Source organism: Condylura cristata, unplaced genomic scaffold, assembly GCF_000260355.1.
Source record: "Condylura cristata isolate star-nosed mole 26May11 unplaced genomic scaffold, ConCri1.0 scaffold00012, whole genome shotgun sequence".
Lineage (NCBI taxonomy): Eukaryota > Metazoa > Chordata > Mammalia > Eulipotyphla > Talpidae > Condylura > Condylura cristata.
The window spans coordinates 50,937,916-50,954,150 of NW_004567113.1; the positions used below are offsets into that span (position 1 = coordinate 50,937,916).

Below are 16,235 nucleotides of genomic sequence, written 5' to 3' on the forward strand. Positions count from 1 at the left end.
GCTCTGCAAGCATCTGTCAGAGGAATAGCAACATCATGAGAATATTTTTCAAATACTGAGTTAGGATTTTATGTTCTTGGAAGGTCTGCCCGTTAAGGCCACTGTATGATTGACACATTGTCCTACCAGGACGTAGCGTTTGCTTTGATAAGGAGTAACTACTACATCTCACAGACTTAAGAGTCATAAGCAGTGATGTTACCTAAGCAAGGAGTATAATAAAGGAGTGGACCCTCCCCTTCCATAGCTGTGTGAGAGTCTCTCATGCATCAGTTTACCATCGTTTCATTCCATCCATCCAGGAGACTACACAGAAACAGAGAGGACTATGTGGAAAGAAGTGCTGAGTTTGCAGATGGTTTGCTCTCAAAAGCTTTGAAAGACATTCAGTCTGGAGCACTGGACATAAATAAAGCAGGCATACTTTATGGCATACCTCAAAAAACTTTACTTCTCCACTTAGAAGCCTTACCAGCAGGGAAGCCTGCATCTTTTAAAAACAAAACTCGAGATTTCAATGATAGTTACTCATATAAAGACAGTAAAGAAACTTGTGCAGTGCTGCAAAAAGTAGCCTTGTGGGCAAGAGCTCAAGCAGAGCGCACAGAAAAAAGTAAACTCAGTCTACTTGAAACCTCAGAATTAAAATTCCCAACAGCTTCCAGTTACCTCCATCAGTTAACTCTACAGAAAATGGTTACTCAATTTAAAGAAAAAAATGAAAACCTACAATATGAAACGTCACATCCTACTGTACAGTTAAAAATTCCACAGCTACGAGTAAGTTCTGTTTCAAAACCACAACCTGATGGTCCTGGTCTACTGGATGTTATGTACCAAGTTTCCAAAACTTCTCCAGTCCTAGAAGGATCAGCTCTCCAAAAACTGAAAAATATTCTCCCTAAACAGAACAAAATTGAATGTTCTGGGCCTGTAACTCACTCAAGTGTTGACTCTTATTTTCTACATGGGGACCTCTCTCCTTTGTGTCTTAATTCTAAAAATGGAACAGTTGATGGAACCTCTGAAAATGCCGAAGATGGATTGGATCGAAAAGATAACAAGCAGCCCAGGAAAAAACGCGGCCGATATCGGCAATATGATCATGAAATAATGGAAGAGGCTATTGCAATGGTAATGAGTGGAAAAATGAGTGTTTCCAAAGCACAAGGAATTTATGGGGTACCTCACAGCACTTTAGAATACAAGGTAAAAGAAAGATCTGGAACACTGAAGACTCCTCCGAAGAAGAAACTCCGATTACCAGACACTGGGTTATATAATATGACAGATTCAGGGACTGGCAGCTGCAAAAACAGCAGCAAGCCTGTGTAGATTACTTGTTAGGAAAAATGTTTGTATGTGTGTATGTGTGTGTGCGTGTGTGTGTGTGTTTGCATATGTGTGTATGTGCACAGGTGTGTATTTGTGTTTCTATACACACATGTGGGAATTACAGATGCTCACTCTGACAGGAGACATGGAATTTTACAGTTCAAAAACCACTTACATGCCTTTTGAAAAAAAGTTTTATTCAGGGTTTTCACTGTGGACAGAATTATATAGTTGCTTACTTAATTCTGATAGTTTGTATTTAATCCTTGTATAAATAGGTGAAAAAGATTCAGGTTTTCTTTAGTAGTCAATAGCATAAAGCGTTGTTGGAAAACAAGTAATTGTCAAGTGAAACATTTTTATTGGTGAAAGACCACTCCAGCCATTCAGTTGAACCATCTTATAATGGAAATATGATATTAATAGTTTGTAACACTTATATACCATACTTACAGTTACTGTAAGTATGTGAAACACCCAATCAAGGTTTAAATAGACAGCTCCATACTAAGGAAAATTAATGTATACAGTATTAGTACACTACAGTGCATTCTATGAAATACAAAATGCACTCAGGTGCATCCACCAGGAATAGAAAAGAAAACCTTAAATGATATGTATAATGAATTTAATATTTATCATTTAATAGTTGATTTAGCAGGATGTTGGGGTTTATAAGGTATATACTTAAAAAGAAAAGTGATGCATAGTTAACCCCAGCAACTATAGAATCCTTTAATGGAATACGAGAACAAAAAGTAATTTAAATTTAATTATTAAAATAATTTAATTTCATTTTTCATTTGAAAAATAAGCTAATGTGTAAGGTTAGAAAAGAAAGTTGGAATGCAACTTAGAGCATGTTTATAATGTGCACAGAAAAAGCTTGAGAATGATAATTTTGGTTTAAATGTGCTGGTTAGTTGATGTTATGACTACTTAAATTTTAAGGATTGTGACACACTCCTACTATTGAAAAACCTCAGTGTAACTTTAATATATTTGCTGCTGTGACATTTCAAAACATTTTCAGTTTATCAAAATGAATTACAGATTTCATTTTGGTGGGCGATACATTATCATTTTGCTAATAACCAAACTTGCAGTTTGTTCAGGGTCTTGAATAGATTTACAGATATTTAACACTGAAGCTGTTTTGAACTTTCAGTAATGTAAACTCTCTAATTGGGTAGTTAGAAGCTGGGCAGTGCATTTTAACTTTTACTAGACTCATAAGAGAGACCAATAAATTTTATATAGCAGTTTTAAAATGTGGTTCAGAGTATCCATGTTGGATTTATGGAGTATGCAGTTTTAGTGGTAAAATGTATAAAGCATGTGCCTCCATATAAAAGATGGGGATTTGCTTCATATAGTCAGAATTTTCTCAGTGCCCCTTTTCTCTGTTAAAATTCAGGTTCTGATCATTTTCTAAGCCAGTTATCCTAAGTCCAAAAGGAATACTTATGCTGAATTTTTTTTAAAAGTGCACCTTGTCAAATACTTGTGTTTTTACACTTGTGTTTGTGTGTATCTAATAATCTCATATACATGTAATACTAAAGAGATTTTCAGCTATTACATTTAAAAACTGCTTACTTATATTAAATACAAAACTGAAGAGTGGGAAACTATACAACCAAGTAGTTTGGTCTCCTAGCTCTATATGAACCCTCTTCAGCTGTTAATGTTACCTGCTACTAGGTATGAATCCTCTTGCTCTTTTTTTTTTTTTTTTTAATTCCCTCAAGAAAGGATACATCATAGATTGCAAAACAGCAGATGTCAGGGTCATCTTTCTTTTTAAAGAATTAAGCCATATTTTGTGAGGGCCAGAACTTGAATTATTTAATATATTCCCCCTTACCCCCATTGAAAAACAAAGTTAAAGATAAAATAAATGTTTCACCACAATTTTATTGACCTCTTTATAAAGAATTTTACTTGCAAAAATTTGGGGGTTTGAATGCATTACATATTTGTATGGTATTGAGCTTTTTTATTCCTCACACTATATTTACATTAATAAATTGATTGAGAAGTTTATAGTAAAGGGATACTTACAGAACACTTTTATATCATTTAAAAGATGACCTGACCAAAAACTTTACAGGATTCATAAAATCAGGGATCATTTTGCTATTGACTTCACAGTGATCAGTAGTTTTATAGGTAATATTATAGTTAATTTGCAGCATTTTAGTATTTGTATTATTTATTTTTGGTCAGAAATAGTAAATTAAAATATTTTTTGATAGTTTATAGGTAATGATCAACCCATAACTTTTAAAAGAAACAAGATGTTTCTAATTATTGAGTTAACTTTTGATTATACAAACTAGGAAAGGCAGGGAAATTTGTGGGATCCCCTTCTCCTCAGTGATTCTATTCAGATGTTCTTTATGTTAAATTTTCAAAGTACTTTATAAATTTAGTTACCAGATACTGCTTATGAATTGACAATTTTCTGAAAAATCCAGTTTCAGCAGACTTTTAATGAAGGTGAAAGCAACCTGTACGTGCTTTCTACTTATTTGAATGTTCCTCAAGTATTTTATATTTAAAAAAAAAAAAGGAAAAGAAAAAACAGTGCCTCTGTTTTTAGAAAACTACTGCTCAGTAAAGTTGTTTAAACCATTTCTGGTAGCTAATGACAATTTTATATTAAATTGTATACTAACTTTAGTGAGACTGATTTTTTTAGTTGTTTACAGTACAAATACTTGTATTTGTTTTTTAATTGCAGTATTTCCATTGTCGCAGTAATTTAGTAAAACTCTGTGGCTGCCTTGATTTTGACAGATTTTGTTAATATAAACTGATTGTTAGGCAATTAGTTATATTTATGCATAAATCAATTGCACTATAATTCATGAATTATTTATTACAATATTTTCTAATGAATTCATGTATCTGTCTTGTGTTGTAAATGTACTGTAATTCTGTTCCTACTTTGTGTTGTTATATATCTAAATCTGATTGTATGAATTTTAATTGTTCAGTTAACGTGTTTCTAGGTTGTAATTTGTAGTAAAGCACTTCAATGCTTTTGCACTTAAATTTACAACACTGTTGGTGTGTGATTGATTTACTCATTCAGTAAAGGAAAAAAAGAAAAGCAAGAAAAAACTGACTACACTGACTTCTTTGATTCACCCTAGGAAGCAGTTCTATTAATAACTGAAAATTTACTTTATCCCAAGAATTATTTGAACAACAAAATTAGCGGTGGACGAAATGGATTAGTAACATACACACACAAAAAAAGGGGGATGTTTTTGTTTATTAATTAGACAAGAAAAGATAGGAAAAATTTGAGCAAAACAATGGAACCATGATAGAAACAATTTCAGAACTATTATATAATCACTTGAGAATAAATTCTAGATTGGAGTTTATTCAGTTACTCTATAGTCAACATATTAGGTGGTTGAATTTTTAAGAAATATAGGAAGGAAAAACTGACGCCAAATAAGCATGTCGTGTAGTGTTGTAGTTTGAGAACATGGTTACCTAATATTGTTACCTATATATGAATATCAGTAACTTAAAGTAAGCCATTCTTCTTATAACTTTAGCTGGAAATCACTGGGCACTTTTAATATTCCATTATTTAAAGTAATAAACTGAATAAGAAACTTAATTATAAATTTCCAAGAGAAACATAAAAATCAATAGGTTTCAGAATGCTTAACAATAGTTGTTAGTTTTATTTCTACTTTCTACTTGATCTTACAGAAAAAAAGCCTTTGGGAGTTTTGGGAACTGTTAAGAAAACATTAAATTTTTAAATTTAGTTTCATATATTCTGAAAAGCATAAAATCACTATTTAGTCATAGGTATGTTTAGTAGGCCGTAAAGTAACTTTAAAGAAACTGTTGATTTGTTTCTATCATTACTTTTTTGGGTTTTCTTTTGTTTGTATGAGAATTATAATTATCAACTTTCAGGAAAAGAGTATTATTTAATCATGCCCTGAGAGTCAGTTTCATCATTTCACACTCCCAACCATGATAAAATTTACAGAAATCCTATCCCCAGATACTGGGCACATGTCATGCCTTCATCTCTCTCGGGGCAGTAGGGAACTTAAGTTATACTGTAATTTCTTATCTCTTCTCACTTAGCTGCTTCACATCCAGTCACATGCTAGTTTAGTAAAACAGTGTTTGAATCTAGTTCTCTTTTTTTCTTGAAAAGTTTTGATCTAGTGTTCAAAATTTATTTTGGTGTCTTTGCTACTCAAATCATGTAATTTTTGTAAAATGTAATTACAATTTTGCATACCTATCTGTAAAACAAGCCCAGTTTTAGGAAGCAAATTTAATTTTTAAGAAAAATCCATGAATTTAATACCAGTGAAAATTAGTAGCCCTTATTTAAATAAAATTCTTATGTAACAGTTCTTAATCAGCATATCCTGATTCCAACCCTAAATCAAATTTCTTCAAATCAGAAACATTTAACAACAAATGTAGGAAAGTATGAGTGGGAGGCAATTTTCATGTTCAGAGTTTGGTGATATGTTTAATTTAAATACTTTTCTGAAACAGAATTCTTTTAATATATTCTTCTTGCTGCTGGTTTTGAATTTAAAAATTTTTTTGTAAACTTCTACATGGTTGCTAAGTAATTTTGGGTCTTAAAGTTAGATGTATATTAGTTTCTCCAGTGGGACATTTTCCAGCATTTGAAATTAAATAATTAGGTAAGTAATGCCTTTAGTTTTGATGTAATTACTGTAGAATTTAAAATCAATTAAAACTAGATTTCATGTTTAAATAGCATACATTTTTTATATCTTACTAGGTTAAAACGCCTGCAGCTTATTAGAAAAGACATTCTGTTATTTATATGAAGTAAATCCCTTAACTTTCCTGTGACTATGCAAAGCTCTCTTTTATTAAAATTTTATTTTTCAGTACCTTTGAAATCACCTTTTAAATAAAGAGGAGAATTTTTCCTACATATTTTTCTTACACTAATATGGACTGATTAATTTTCAATATAACTATTAAAATGTGAACTTAACAAAAATTTTAACTTATTCTGAAGCACTTTCCCACTAGAGAGCCTTAACATATCCTAAGCATTAAATGTTAGCAATATATAAATACAATCATCTATAATCATCAGCTTTTATAAAGCAAAATTAGGGCTTTGCTTTGACTCATATTTTGTCACCAAAATTATCAGTGCTTCATTATATTTCTGCTAAACAATAATCAAGATGTCATTATTACAGCGTTTATTATAGGAATTAGACCAGCAATACCAAAATATCTTTTGTTCAAACTCTTAAAATTATAACTCCTTATAAAAGCTGGTATTTTTGCTGTAATTCATTTTTTGTTTGATTTTTATTTTTAGTTCAACTGTTGATGCAAAATCAGAGGAAGCTACTAAAATGGAAAAAGGAAAATCAGCATTAAGCAAAGTTTTGGAATCTTTGTGCACACATCACCAGCAACAAGTTTTGGCCATGTTGAAATTTATAGCCCAAGAGCAGAATGCTGCTTCTCCTTGCTGTTATAATGCATCATATACTGTGTCTTCAGAATCTCAGAAGCCCCTAATTGAAGATGATTTACATGGTCTATTTTGTAGCTGTGAATATAGACTGGCAGAAAGAGGGTGTTTACCAAATGAAAGACAAAGCCCTAGTTTTGTTAATCTGCCAGTCTGTATTACAGATTTACATTGTTTGTCTTGCCAAACTGTAACTCTTGAACACATTAAGACACTAGTGAATAGAGGAATTGTAAACAGTTCCAGTTCTCACAGGTGCTGCTCTGGATTGTTACCAAACACTCACTCCACAAGCTCGGCCTTTCACACTCCTCTCTCCACAAGGGAGGTGTGTGACATTTCATTCAATCTTAAAGATGTTTGTAGGTCTCGAAGTCCTTCGCCCCCACCATTATCACCTGTACACACTGAAGGATCGGAAAAATTCAAAGATGTCATCTCAGAGCTTTCAGCTCTAGAAAATAACAGACTTGAAGCAAACATTAACCAGCCTCCATCTCTCATTCCAGCAGAAGTCAACTGTGATAAATATGGTCATGAAGGTAAAACACATAAAGCTAACAAATCTAGTGACTCTGATTCTTTGCTGGAAGACAGCAATAATTATACTACAAATCATGGAAAAGGTGAAACTATGATTTTTCAAGATTTAATGGATCGTATTAATGAAAAATTAAAATCAATAGAAACTACAGATATGACAAACCTTATGAAATTATCTAGTGGTGATTGTAATACTGATAATGATTTAAAGCTGAGAGACTTAATAACTTCTCTCTTGCATAATGCAAAGGCCAGTGATTACAGTTTTATGGAATTACTGAGTCAACATGATAAAAAGGTAGAAAATAAAATTATTCAGACAAGATTTCGAAAACGCCAAGAAACCTTATTGGCTCTTCACAACTCACCTGATTCACCCATGTTTAGAAGGCAGTCATTACAGATCAAAAGAGAAATTGCAAGTCTTGATGACAATTTTTTAAGGAAAAAGTACACTGAAAAAAGTTCAAGGAAATTGATGCGCAGTGAGCTCTTTTCTGTGGACAAGGAAGAATTCTGTCATTACCAAGAGCCTTCTTCACAAGACTGTAAAAATCTTCAAGATAATCATGTAGAAACATTGTTTTCACCAGATTATGCATTACAATCATTGCAACTACCTCTACATAGTTTAAAAACTAACTTGGCTTTTAATACGTTTTCAGAAAACTTGAAAGCAAGTTCCTCTGAGACAATGCACATAAGAAAATCACAGGAGAAATCAACTGGGAAAAAAAAATTGCAGGGTCATAGGGAAAATCCAAAATTAGGTAACACTCCAAGCCCTTTGAAAAGTGATGTTCCTGGACTTCTGAGCAGAACTAGACGAAATATTGTGCCCCCAGGATGGTATTCTATATATGTAACAAATAATCATGTTTTTAAAAAATCCCCTAAGGCCCAAAAAATTCTAAAATCTACAAAGAAAATGGATTCATTGAAAAATATTCAAATTGAAAGCTCACACAATATAGATCTAAACAAAATTGCAATAAGTTCTAATTTGCAGGTTGTTGTGGAACGTTTGGAAGATACAATAAATATGGCCCAAAAATCTTGGACTCATCGGTCATCAGGATATCAAACATCCAAAAAATTGCTAGAAATTGATGGTAAGGATCAAAGTGTTAGCAAAAATATGACTCCTGCAATAAGTGGAGTGGTATGCAAAGAGCAGACTTTATCAAAATCATTGGTACCATCTAACAATATCAAAAGTAATCATATTCCTACAATAGACTTGAATAGTAAAAGACTTGATAATCTGAAAAAGTCTGTTTCAGATAAAGGTAACTTGATTTCCACTGTTGAAAATGTACCAACAAGATATGAAGCCAGTGAGCACTCTTCTTTTTCCACCTATTCTAGTCCTGTCAAACTCATGTTTTTATCTGAGGTTAAAAGCAGTGAAGGAGTCAAATATACGTTAACTTCAGTTGGTGCTTCTAAATCAAAAACTAATCATCCTTCTGAAAAACATCCAGCTTATCATGTAATTGAAAAGCAAAAGGAAACAAGTGAAGGTGTCCCTGATGGTAACTTCGAAAATGGTAGTTCTAATCTCGACAACAGTGACCCTCTTCAAAGAGAACTAAACAAAAGTAATCAGGAGAAAGAGACTGTAGATTCCTCCACAACACTTGTAGATGAGAATAGTAATAAGCCCCAGGAAGAATCTCAGGAAAAATTGAGCAGTACTGTTGATTCATCTTTCAAAAGAAAACCTGGTAGACCTAAGAAAATAGGTCCCCAGGTTGTAAAACAGTTTAAGCGACCAATTGGAAGACCACCAAAACCTAAAGCTGATCAAAAAGATGTCACCACTTGCCAAAACGAGTCATGGAATGCTGGAAAGAAAAACCCAGAGTCTCTCCAATCAGAAGTAAAAGAGGGTATTTATAAAAAGAGTATCACAGTAACTGTTATTTTTGGAAGATCGAGAAGAACTAAAAGACATGTTTCAGAAGGATGTATAAACATAAGCAATGTTGTATCTTTAAACAATAATGGTGCTGACTTTCCAGCTGAATATAATAATTTCAGAAATATTAGAGAACACAAAATTGACTCAGGTGAAAGAATAAGTGCTGTTTCAAGTTTGACTACTGAAAGTGGGAGCTTGGGGTCTGACTTTGAATATGTGAGACCTATCAAGAGCAAGTGTCTGATACCTCAGCCTTCCAAGAACATTACTTGGCCAACTCCGAAGCCTTTAGCAATAATTAGAAAACCTGGCAGACCTGCCAAAGTTAAGATCTCTGGCATATCTGTGACTATTCATAGAATTTCACCTCAGGAAAGAGAAGTAACTATGAGCAGCTGCTTACCTCCTATAGAACAAGAGAATGTACTAGAAAAAAACCTACCTGAAGAAAAGTGTGAAGACCAACACAGTAAGATGGATACAAGGCACAAAGAACCTGAAGTACTTCAGGATGCATCAGGAAGTATGGTTGCCACGATACCTTTGCGACACTCTATTAGGGATAAAAAGCCATCTCTGCATTTCTTACATTCATTATCATCTTCTAGCTCACTTATTTATAGAAATGCCCTGCTCCATAAATCATATAAGCTCCATTTACAGAGAGGTAAAAGTCAAAGGAACAGACCTAAGCAGTCACGGATAAAAGTTTCCAATGGTATCTCAGGAGTTAGAAAGTCAAGGAAGGCAAATAGAAAGTATTTGGATGATAACAAATTAATACCCATTTCTGAAGTATCCTTGGATCCTATAATATCATCAAACTCTTTGCTCAGGTGGTGGACTGCCTCTACTTCAAATGACTCCTTATTAGAGGAATTAAACAATAGATTTGAGCAGATAACAAATGCATGGGTGCAGGTGAGTGGAGAGGAAACTGAAAATTGTGTTTGTAAGAAAAGGGAACTCATTGAGAAGAACAATTTCAAAATAGCAAACCCTTTGGAAACCTGTCTTTTAGAACTTGAAGTTTCCCCTGTAAAAATGCTTTTTCGGAAAAAGTACAATTTAAGTGAACTCCGTACTTGGTTTATGCAGACAACAGAAACACAGTCTCTTTCACTAGTTAGAAAAGCAAATGCTAGAAACCCTTTGGAAGTTATAAATACCAAAGGAATTCAATTAGGGACCAAATATGCTGACTGTAGTAACAGCCCCTTTAGAAAGCACTTTAAAAAATTTGCACTATCTTCTCCTTCAAAATCAGCAGGAAAGTTGCATCTTCTTCATAAAATGGTTAGCTCTCCACTCCTACATGTAAAAAGTAACTTAACCCTAGCTAGATTAAAAAGGACTGAAAGGTGGAGAAGAGAGGGAAAGTTGCATAAGCGAGGAGCTGTTGATTGGATCTCTAAAAAGAGGAATTTTAGGTTTTTCTGCCAGAACAAGTTTTTAAATAGGCCTGAGGAGATGAAAAATACTGATTTCCTACTCCAAGGAAAAAACACAGGAAATGGTCAGTTTATTTTGCCACCTGAGAGCAGTGATGACTGTCTAGGGGAGAAGGTGGCGATGTCTGACTCGGAAAAACTTGCCTCAGTTGAGCATCAGTTTCAGCCAGAAGCAAAGGAGAATGAAACAAATTGCATTGAGAAAGATTTTGAAAAGGGTCCAAGACTAGGAAATATATGTCCAAATAATTGGAGGTCAAAAGCCTTAAAGGACTGTAGAATATTTTTGAGAAAAATCAACTATCTTGACCACCGAAATACGTTTAAGCTGAACACGATTATTTACTCTTCTGAATCTGTTGACAGTGGACCGAATGGTCAGGCTGACAAGGAGGAATCAAAGCGCTTTACCTTAAGATCCCATTCTGCTAGGCACAATTCCTTTAAAAAGCAATCTAGAGAAACAGAAATTGCTAACACAAACAGCCCTTCAACAGACACAGTCACTGGTCACCTTGACCATAGTAAATTAAATAAGTGTGTTAGCTATGACAGAAATTCTTCTGATAGTTCTGACGCTATTAGAAAACTGAACAAAAGGAAAAGACCACCATGGAAGACCACAGAAATGTCAGCCAAAAGGCATAAGCAGCAGAATGCAACAGTGGACAAATGGCAAACTATTATTCAAAATCCCAATTAGGTAAGTTTTTCTCTGCTTAATTTTAAAGTTTCATTGTAGGTGCCTTGAGTACATTATGAGATACTGGGTTTAAAAAAAAAAAAAGCAACTGATTCAGTTTTCATTTATTTCCATATTACTTGGAACAAACTATTTTCTTGGCACCTAGTATGAAACTCATGAAGTTAGGTGCTGCTTGATATTACAGCACTCTTACCCATATCTTCATGTGTCCAGGATTTCAAGCAAATTAAAACATATTTAGTGTAGATATTTAAAAAAACAACTTCTAAACATACGTCATTAATATAAATTTACCTGCATGTGCATTTGATAGTTTATAGAAGATGATTTGATAGAAAAATATGCCCAAAATAAGCTAAAAATTACTGCACCACAGGCTAAATGTATTGACCTATACATTAATAATTTTGAGAACATGTGAATGAGCGTTACATTGCTAAGATGATAGACCAACATTTATAATGCTGTGATATCAGCCCACAGTCACTATGAACTGCTTTAAGACTGTTTATTTAGTGTTGAGAAACAAGATTTTATTTTTCAATAAGTCAGCAAACTATATGAGTGCTTTTTTTTTTTCATATCAAACATTGAATTAGACTGCACAGAGAGAAAGATCAAGTTTTTCTTTTGACAGGTGATCTATCACAGAAAGTCACAGCCAGGTAATTTTAAGGTAATGGTAGATTCGGAATGCACAGAAATCAGTTTAGTAAGTAAGTATGCACATTACTCAGTTAAACTGACCTGACATTGGTGTGTCAAGGATGCTGATTTTAGAACCTGGCCAGAAGTAGGGCATGAACTTGGAGTTGCCTGTGTGGTAGTTCCCGCTCTGCCTCCTGGTAGGACTTGAACAATGTGGAACCTGGAAGAATGTGCCCATGCATAGTGATCACCTCCCTGACCTCGACGGAGGGGTGCCAGCTTGCAGTTGCGAGTTTAAGGATATTTTTATCATGTGGTTGCATTGTACAGTGTACATTCTAGGGGAATTTTGAGGTGTTAGTGGCTTTATTTCTGTTACCTTTAAAAAAAATTTTTTTTAAAGTTTAAGTAGTATCAAGTATTATAATATGAAAATCAGTAAGTAAACTCAAGTTTCATTATTAAATAACAAGGTTACTATGGCCCCAAAAATCAGTCACTTAACTGAATATTTTTTTAAATACCTATGTATTTAAAAAAACTAAAATGCAATGATTAAAATTCTTAATTATTTAACATACAGGGATTAAAATTTTAAAAATGGTCAAAAATAGTCTTCATTATGAAACATGAATCAAATCTAAAAATAACTTCCTTTGTTTCTTGCCCTCAAGATAACTAAAACTAACAAACATAACAAAAAGAATGTCAGGCAAAAAAGGGGAAGAATCCTAATAGTAATCTTTTTTCAAAATCTTATAACTCATCTAAAATATGTACACATTTTAAAAGCTATGAATGGAGAATAAAGTATATTTAACATTTTTAATACCATCCTCATTTCATTCTGGCAGAGTTTACCAAATTAGTTTAACTTATTTTACAACAGAACCGTATTTTGTCCTTCCATCTTCTTAACAATTTCTAGTTAATGAGTTGAAAATTTATTTTGATATGATTCCTCATCTCACTAAATATGAGATAATCCTTGAAAAGATGAAAGATACCTTGATACCTTTTCCTTTTTCAAGTTAATTAAAAAACCCTTTTGTAGTATTAGGAAAAAATTGGTATCTTTAAGGTTGTTTTTCACCTTTTCTCATATTAAAGATGCTATTACTATTTCCTGTTCTGCTTAAAGTTTTATTTATCTTTCACTGATAACTTTCCTTCTTTATTTTTTAACTTTTTTTTTAATCTGTCAAGGGCATTATTTTTACAAAATTGTATTTATAGTCATATTTGTTATCTGATTTTTTTAATGTTTCTAAGGTGTTTTTTTTTTTTTCTCATTCTTGGTTTTCCATACATCCTTTTTGCCTTTTTGGAAATGACACAAAAGTTCATTATTAGTTTGTATATGTTTTTCTTCTTCACAGAATAATTATTGACTGGAGACATTGAACCTCAGCACTTTTCTAGAAAAATTCCTAGGAAAATGTATCAGAAGTTATGGAGTATATAGATGAAAATTTTGCTTCTAACACAAATGTCTTGTTTTTGTACATTTCAGGTTTTAACTGTCCAAATATAGTTTAATACGCAGATGTTTTAAAATTTATACTTTTTTACATTTATACTGCTGGGTTGTCAAATGGAAAGGAGGGGGAAAAAATGTAATCCTTCCTATTCCTATTTTAACAAAAGCATGCTCTTAGGCAATGTAGAGGGTTCCGAAAGTTCCTTTCTATCCAAGTGAGTAAACAGTACCTTCATCATTTATTTCCTCAGTGTGGGAGTGTATTCGTGTGTGAATTGGGATATAACATGTAAGTGCACAGGATGGCTGAAGCGCTGGTGCATGCCTTATGCCTTCCGCTGATGGGGCACAGTGATGAGCACTTCTCATAGGAAGGTGGAGACTATGGTCAAGGAGGAAAAAATGACCCAGAGTTCACAAGTTAGACAAGGATCCCTCCCTGCATAGTCCCATCCAAACTGAGATCTGAAGGACACCTGAATATTAGAAGTTGGAAATGGGAGTATATCAGACATAACAAACTATGGAAAACTGAGTGACAGGAGGGAGCAGCGGGCTTGTTTGGAACACTGAGCAAAATTTAGTTCCTATAGCTGAGGTGTCACACTGACAGTAAAGATGGGGCAGCAGTGCATACAAAGATGGCAAGTGTATAGATACTATGGGGAGCATCAGTTAAATGAAAAAATGTTCTGAGCCCAAATCAGAGCAGCACTGGAAAAGAATGGACATATTTGAGAGCCACCTGTGAAGTAGTCTCGTGTTTTGAAGAGTAGCAGAGTTAAAGTATAACATCCAGTTTTCTGGCTTGAATAGAGGAAGATGATAGGTGCATTCACTTAAGTTTTAAGAGGACACACTACATTAATTTTTAGAAAGGGGATTTGAGGTTTTCTGCTGGAATAGCTGAATAAAGTTGTATAGGAGGCATGGATCTTAATTGGAGATAAGATTTTGGGAGTCAGCAAGTTGCTGAAACCATGAAAATGGAACAGATCACTCAGCGTAAAATTGAGAGCCTAGGATCTCAGAGCTCCAAAGATAAGGAGAAGAAAAAAGATATGTTCAAAAGAAGTCAAGGTGATGAAATCTGAGAGCCAGGTGTGAAGAAAGGTGCTTTAAGTAGGGGTACCATCTCAGTGTAAATTGTTGCTAAGAGGGGAATTGAGCCTTGAATATCCAAGGAGTTATTTTAGCTATTTAGGAGAGAGCAGTTTTGGTGGAATAATAGAGCCAGAAATATTAGTAAATGTAGAAAGAAGATAGCACAGAAAACTAATTGGCAGTGATTGAATAGAAGATAGGGTGGTAGTGAAAGGAAGCGAGGTTGATGGCATATTTTTAAAAAATCAAAGTTTGGATGTGCGTGGAAAGAAATCTATGAAATACAAGATTGGAGATAAACAGGTGAGATGGCAGCAGTGGAGCGGAAGCCCTGAGTTGATCGCTGGGCATTACAGAGCATTGGTAGGGAGCCTGACCTTGGCAGACTCACCTCTCTTAAAACAGGAGCTTGAACATGCTAGCTGCTCTCAGATCCAGCTATCAGTTCATGGGCAGCTTGTTGAAGATAAAGTATTTCCTCTAACTCAAGAGGTAATGTAAGAGGTATTTTGGTGGGATTGAGTAATTGAGCCATGTGGATATGGCTTTAAAGACTGAAGAAATAATGGGATTGAACAGATGTGTGGTTTTATCTCAGCTGCCAGAGTGTAAACTTAGAAGAAGGTGGACATGTAGATTTAGTAGGAGATGGATTCACCAAGTGGGTAAAACAGGACAGAAATCAAGCTGAGGATTCATTCTGTGAATAGTGAGATGCTGCATGACCAAACTATGTTTGGAGAGTCCTTTCTAATAGCCCCACCCAACACAGATGGGGGGACGGAAGGCAAAATGGGGTGTATGAGGGCCAGTTGCAAGAGATGATTTTTGAAGTCATTAGGACCTGAAATGGAGTGTGACTATCAAAAATAGTAATATAGACCTTTGAAGTATCAGGGTCTTTTGAGTTCCCAAGTAAATGTTTGCCTTTTCCTGATTGATTCATGTCTGGATGTAAGTAAACTGATTTGCAGTTTAAATTACAGTTGAAATTTTAAGACTAGAATAACCTAATGTGAACTGACACAGCTATACTCATAGTATCCATCTAAAATTTTAAGGTTTCCAATTAAAATTCAGAATCCAAGTTGACACTTTGAAAGGGATTCTGAGATATCTGGAAAAAGTTGTTTGTCAGCTTCTCCTGCTTTGTCACCTGTCTTCAGAATTTCCGTTCAGAATTCTGATTATCACACAGGTATGTAACTAATGAAAAGCGCCATTCTTCACCTAACCACGCCTCCTCCTCTGGTCCTGCTTATGAATGTTTTACCATATTTTTTTGAGTTCTAACTCAAGATGTTCTTTTACATTTGTATGGTTGAGGCAACCCTTGGCCCAGAATATCCTGAAACATATTTTTATAAAATGTAATTAGATTTTCTTCATGAGTTCTTATTCAGCATCCTAAGTATTGAAATGATAAACTACAGGGCATGGAGTAGATGATTTCCTAAATTTACTTTTGCTAGAAAAGCAGCTCCAGATGCCCAGTCACCTTCACCTGGTCTGCT

At 34.0% G+C, this 16,235-nt stretch overlaps 1 protein-coding gene across 3 annotated transcripts in view; it reads left to right on the forward strand.

Annotated features, from left to right (window-relative positions):
• The window catches only part of LCORL (ligand dependent nuclear receptor corepressor-like), a 123,920-nt gene that overhangs the window by 96,138 nt on the left and 11,547 nt on the right, over positions 1 to 16,235 (forward strand). The window contains exon 7 of one of the 3 annotated variants that reach the window (XM_004681385.1): positions 303 to 4,468. The exons of 1 other annotated variant lie outside the window; for it this stretch is intronic. In XM_004681385.1, the coding sequence (XP_004681442.1) occupies positions 303 to 1,335 (1,033 nt within the window). In that variant the 3' untranslated portion in view covers positions 1,336 to 4,468. Of the gene's footprint in view, positions 1 to 302; positions 4,469 to 16,235 lie in introns of those variants that run through there. One more of the 3 variants, XM_012723986.1, reaches the window with a different exon arrangement.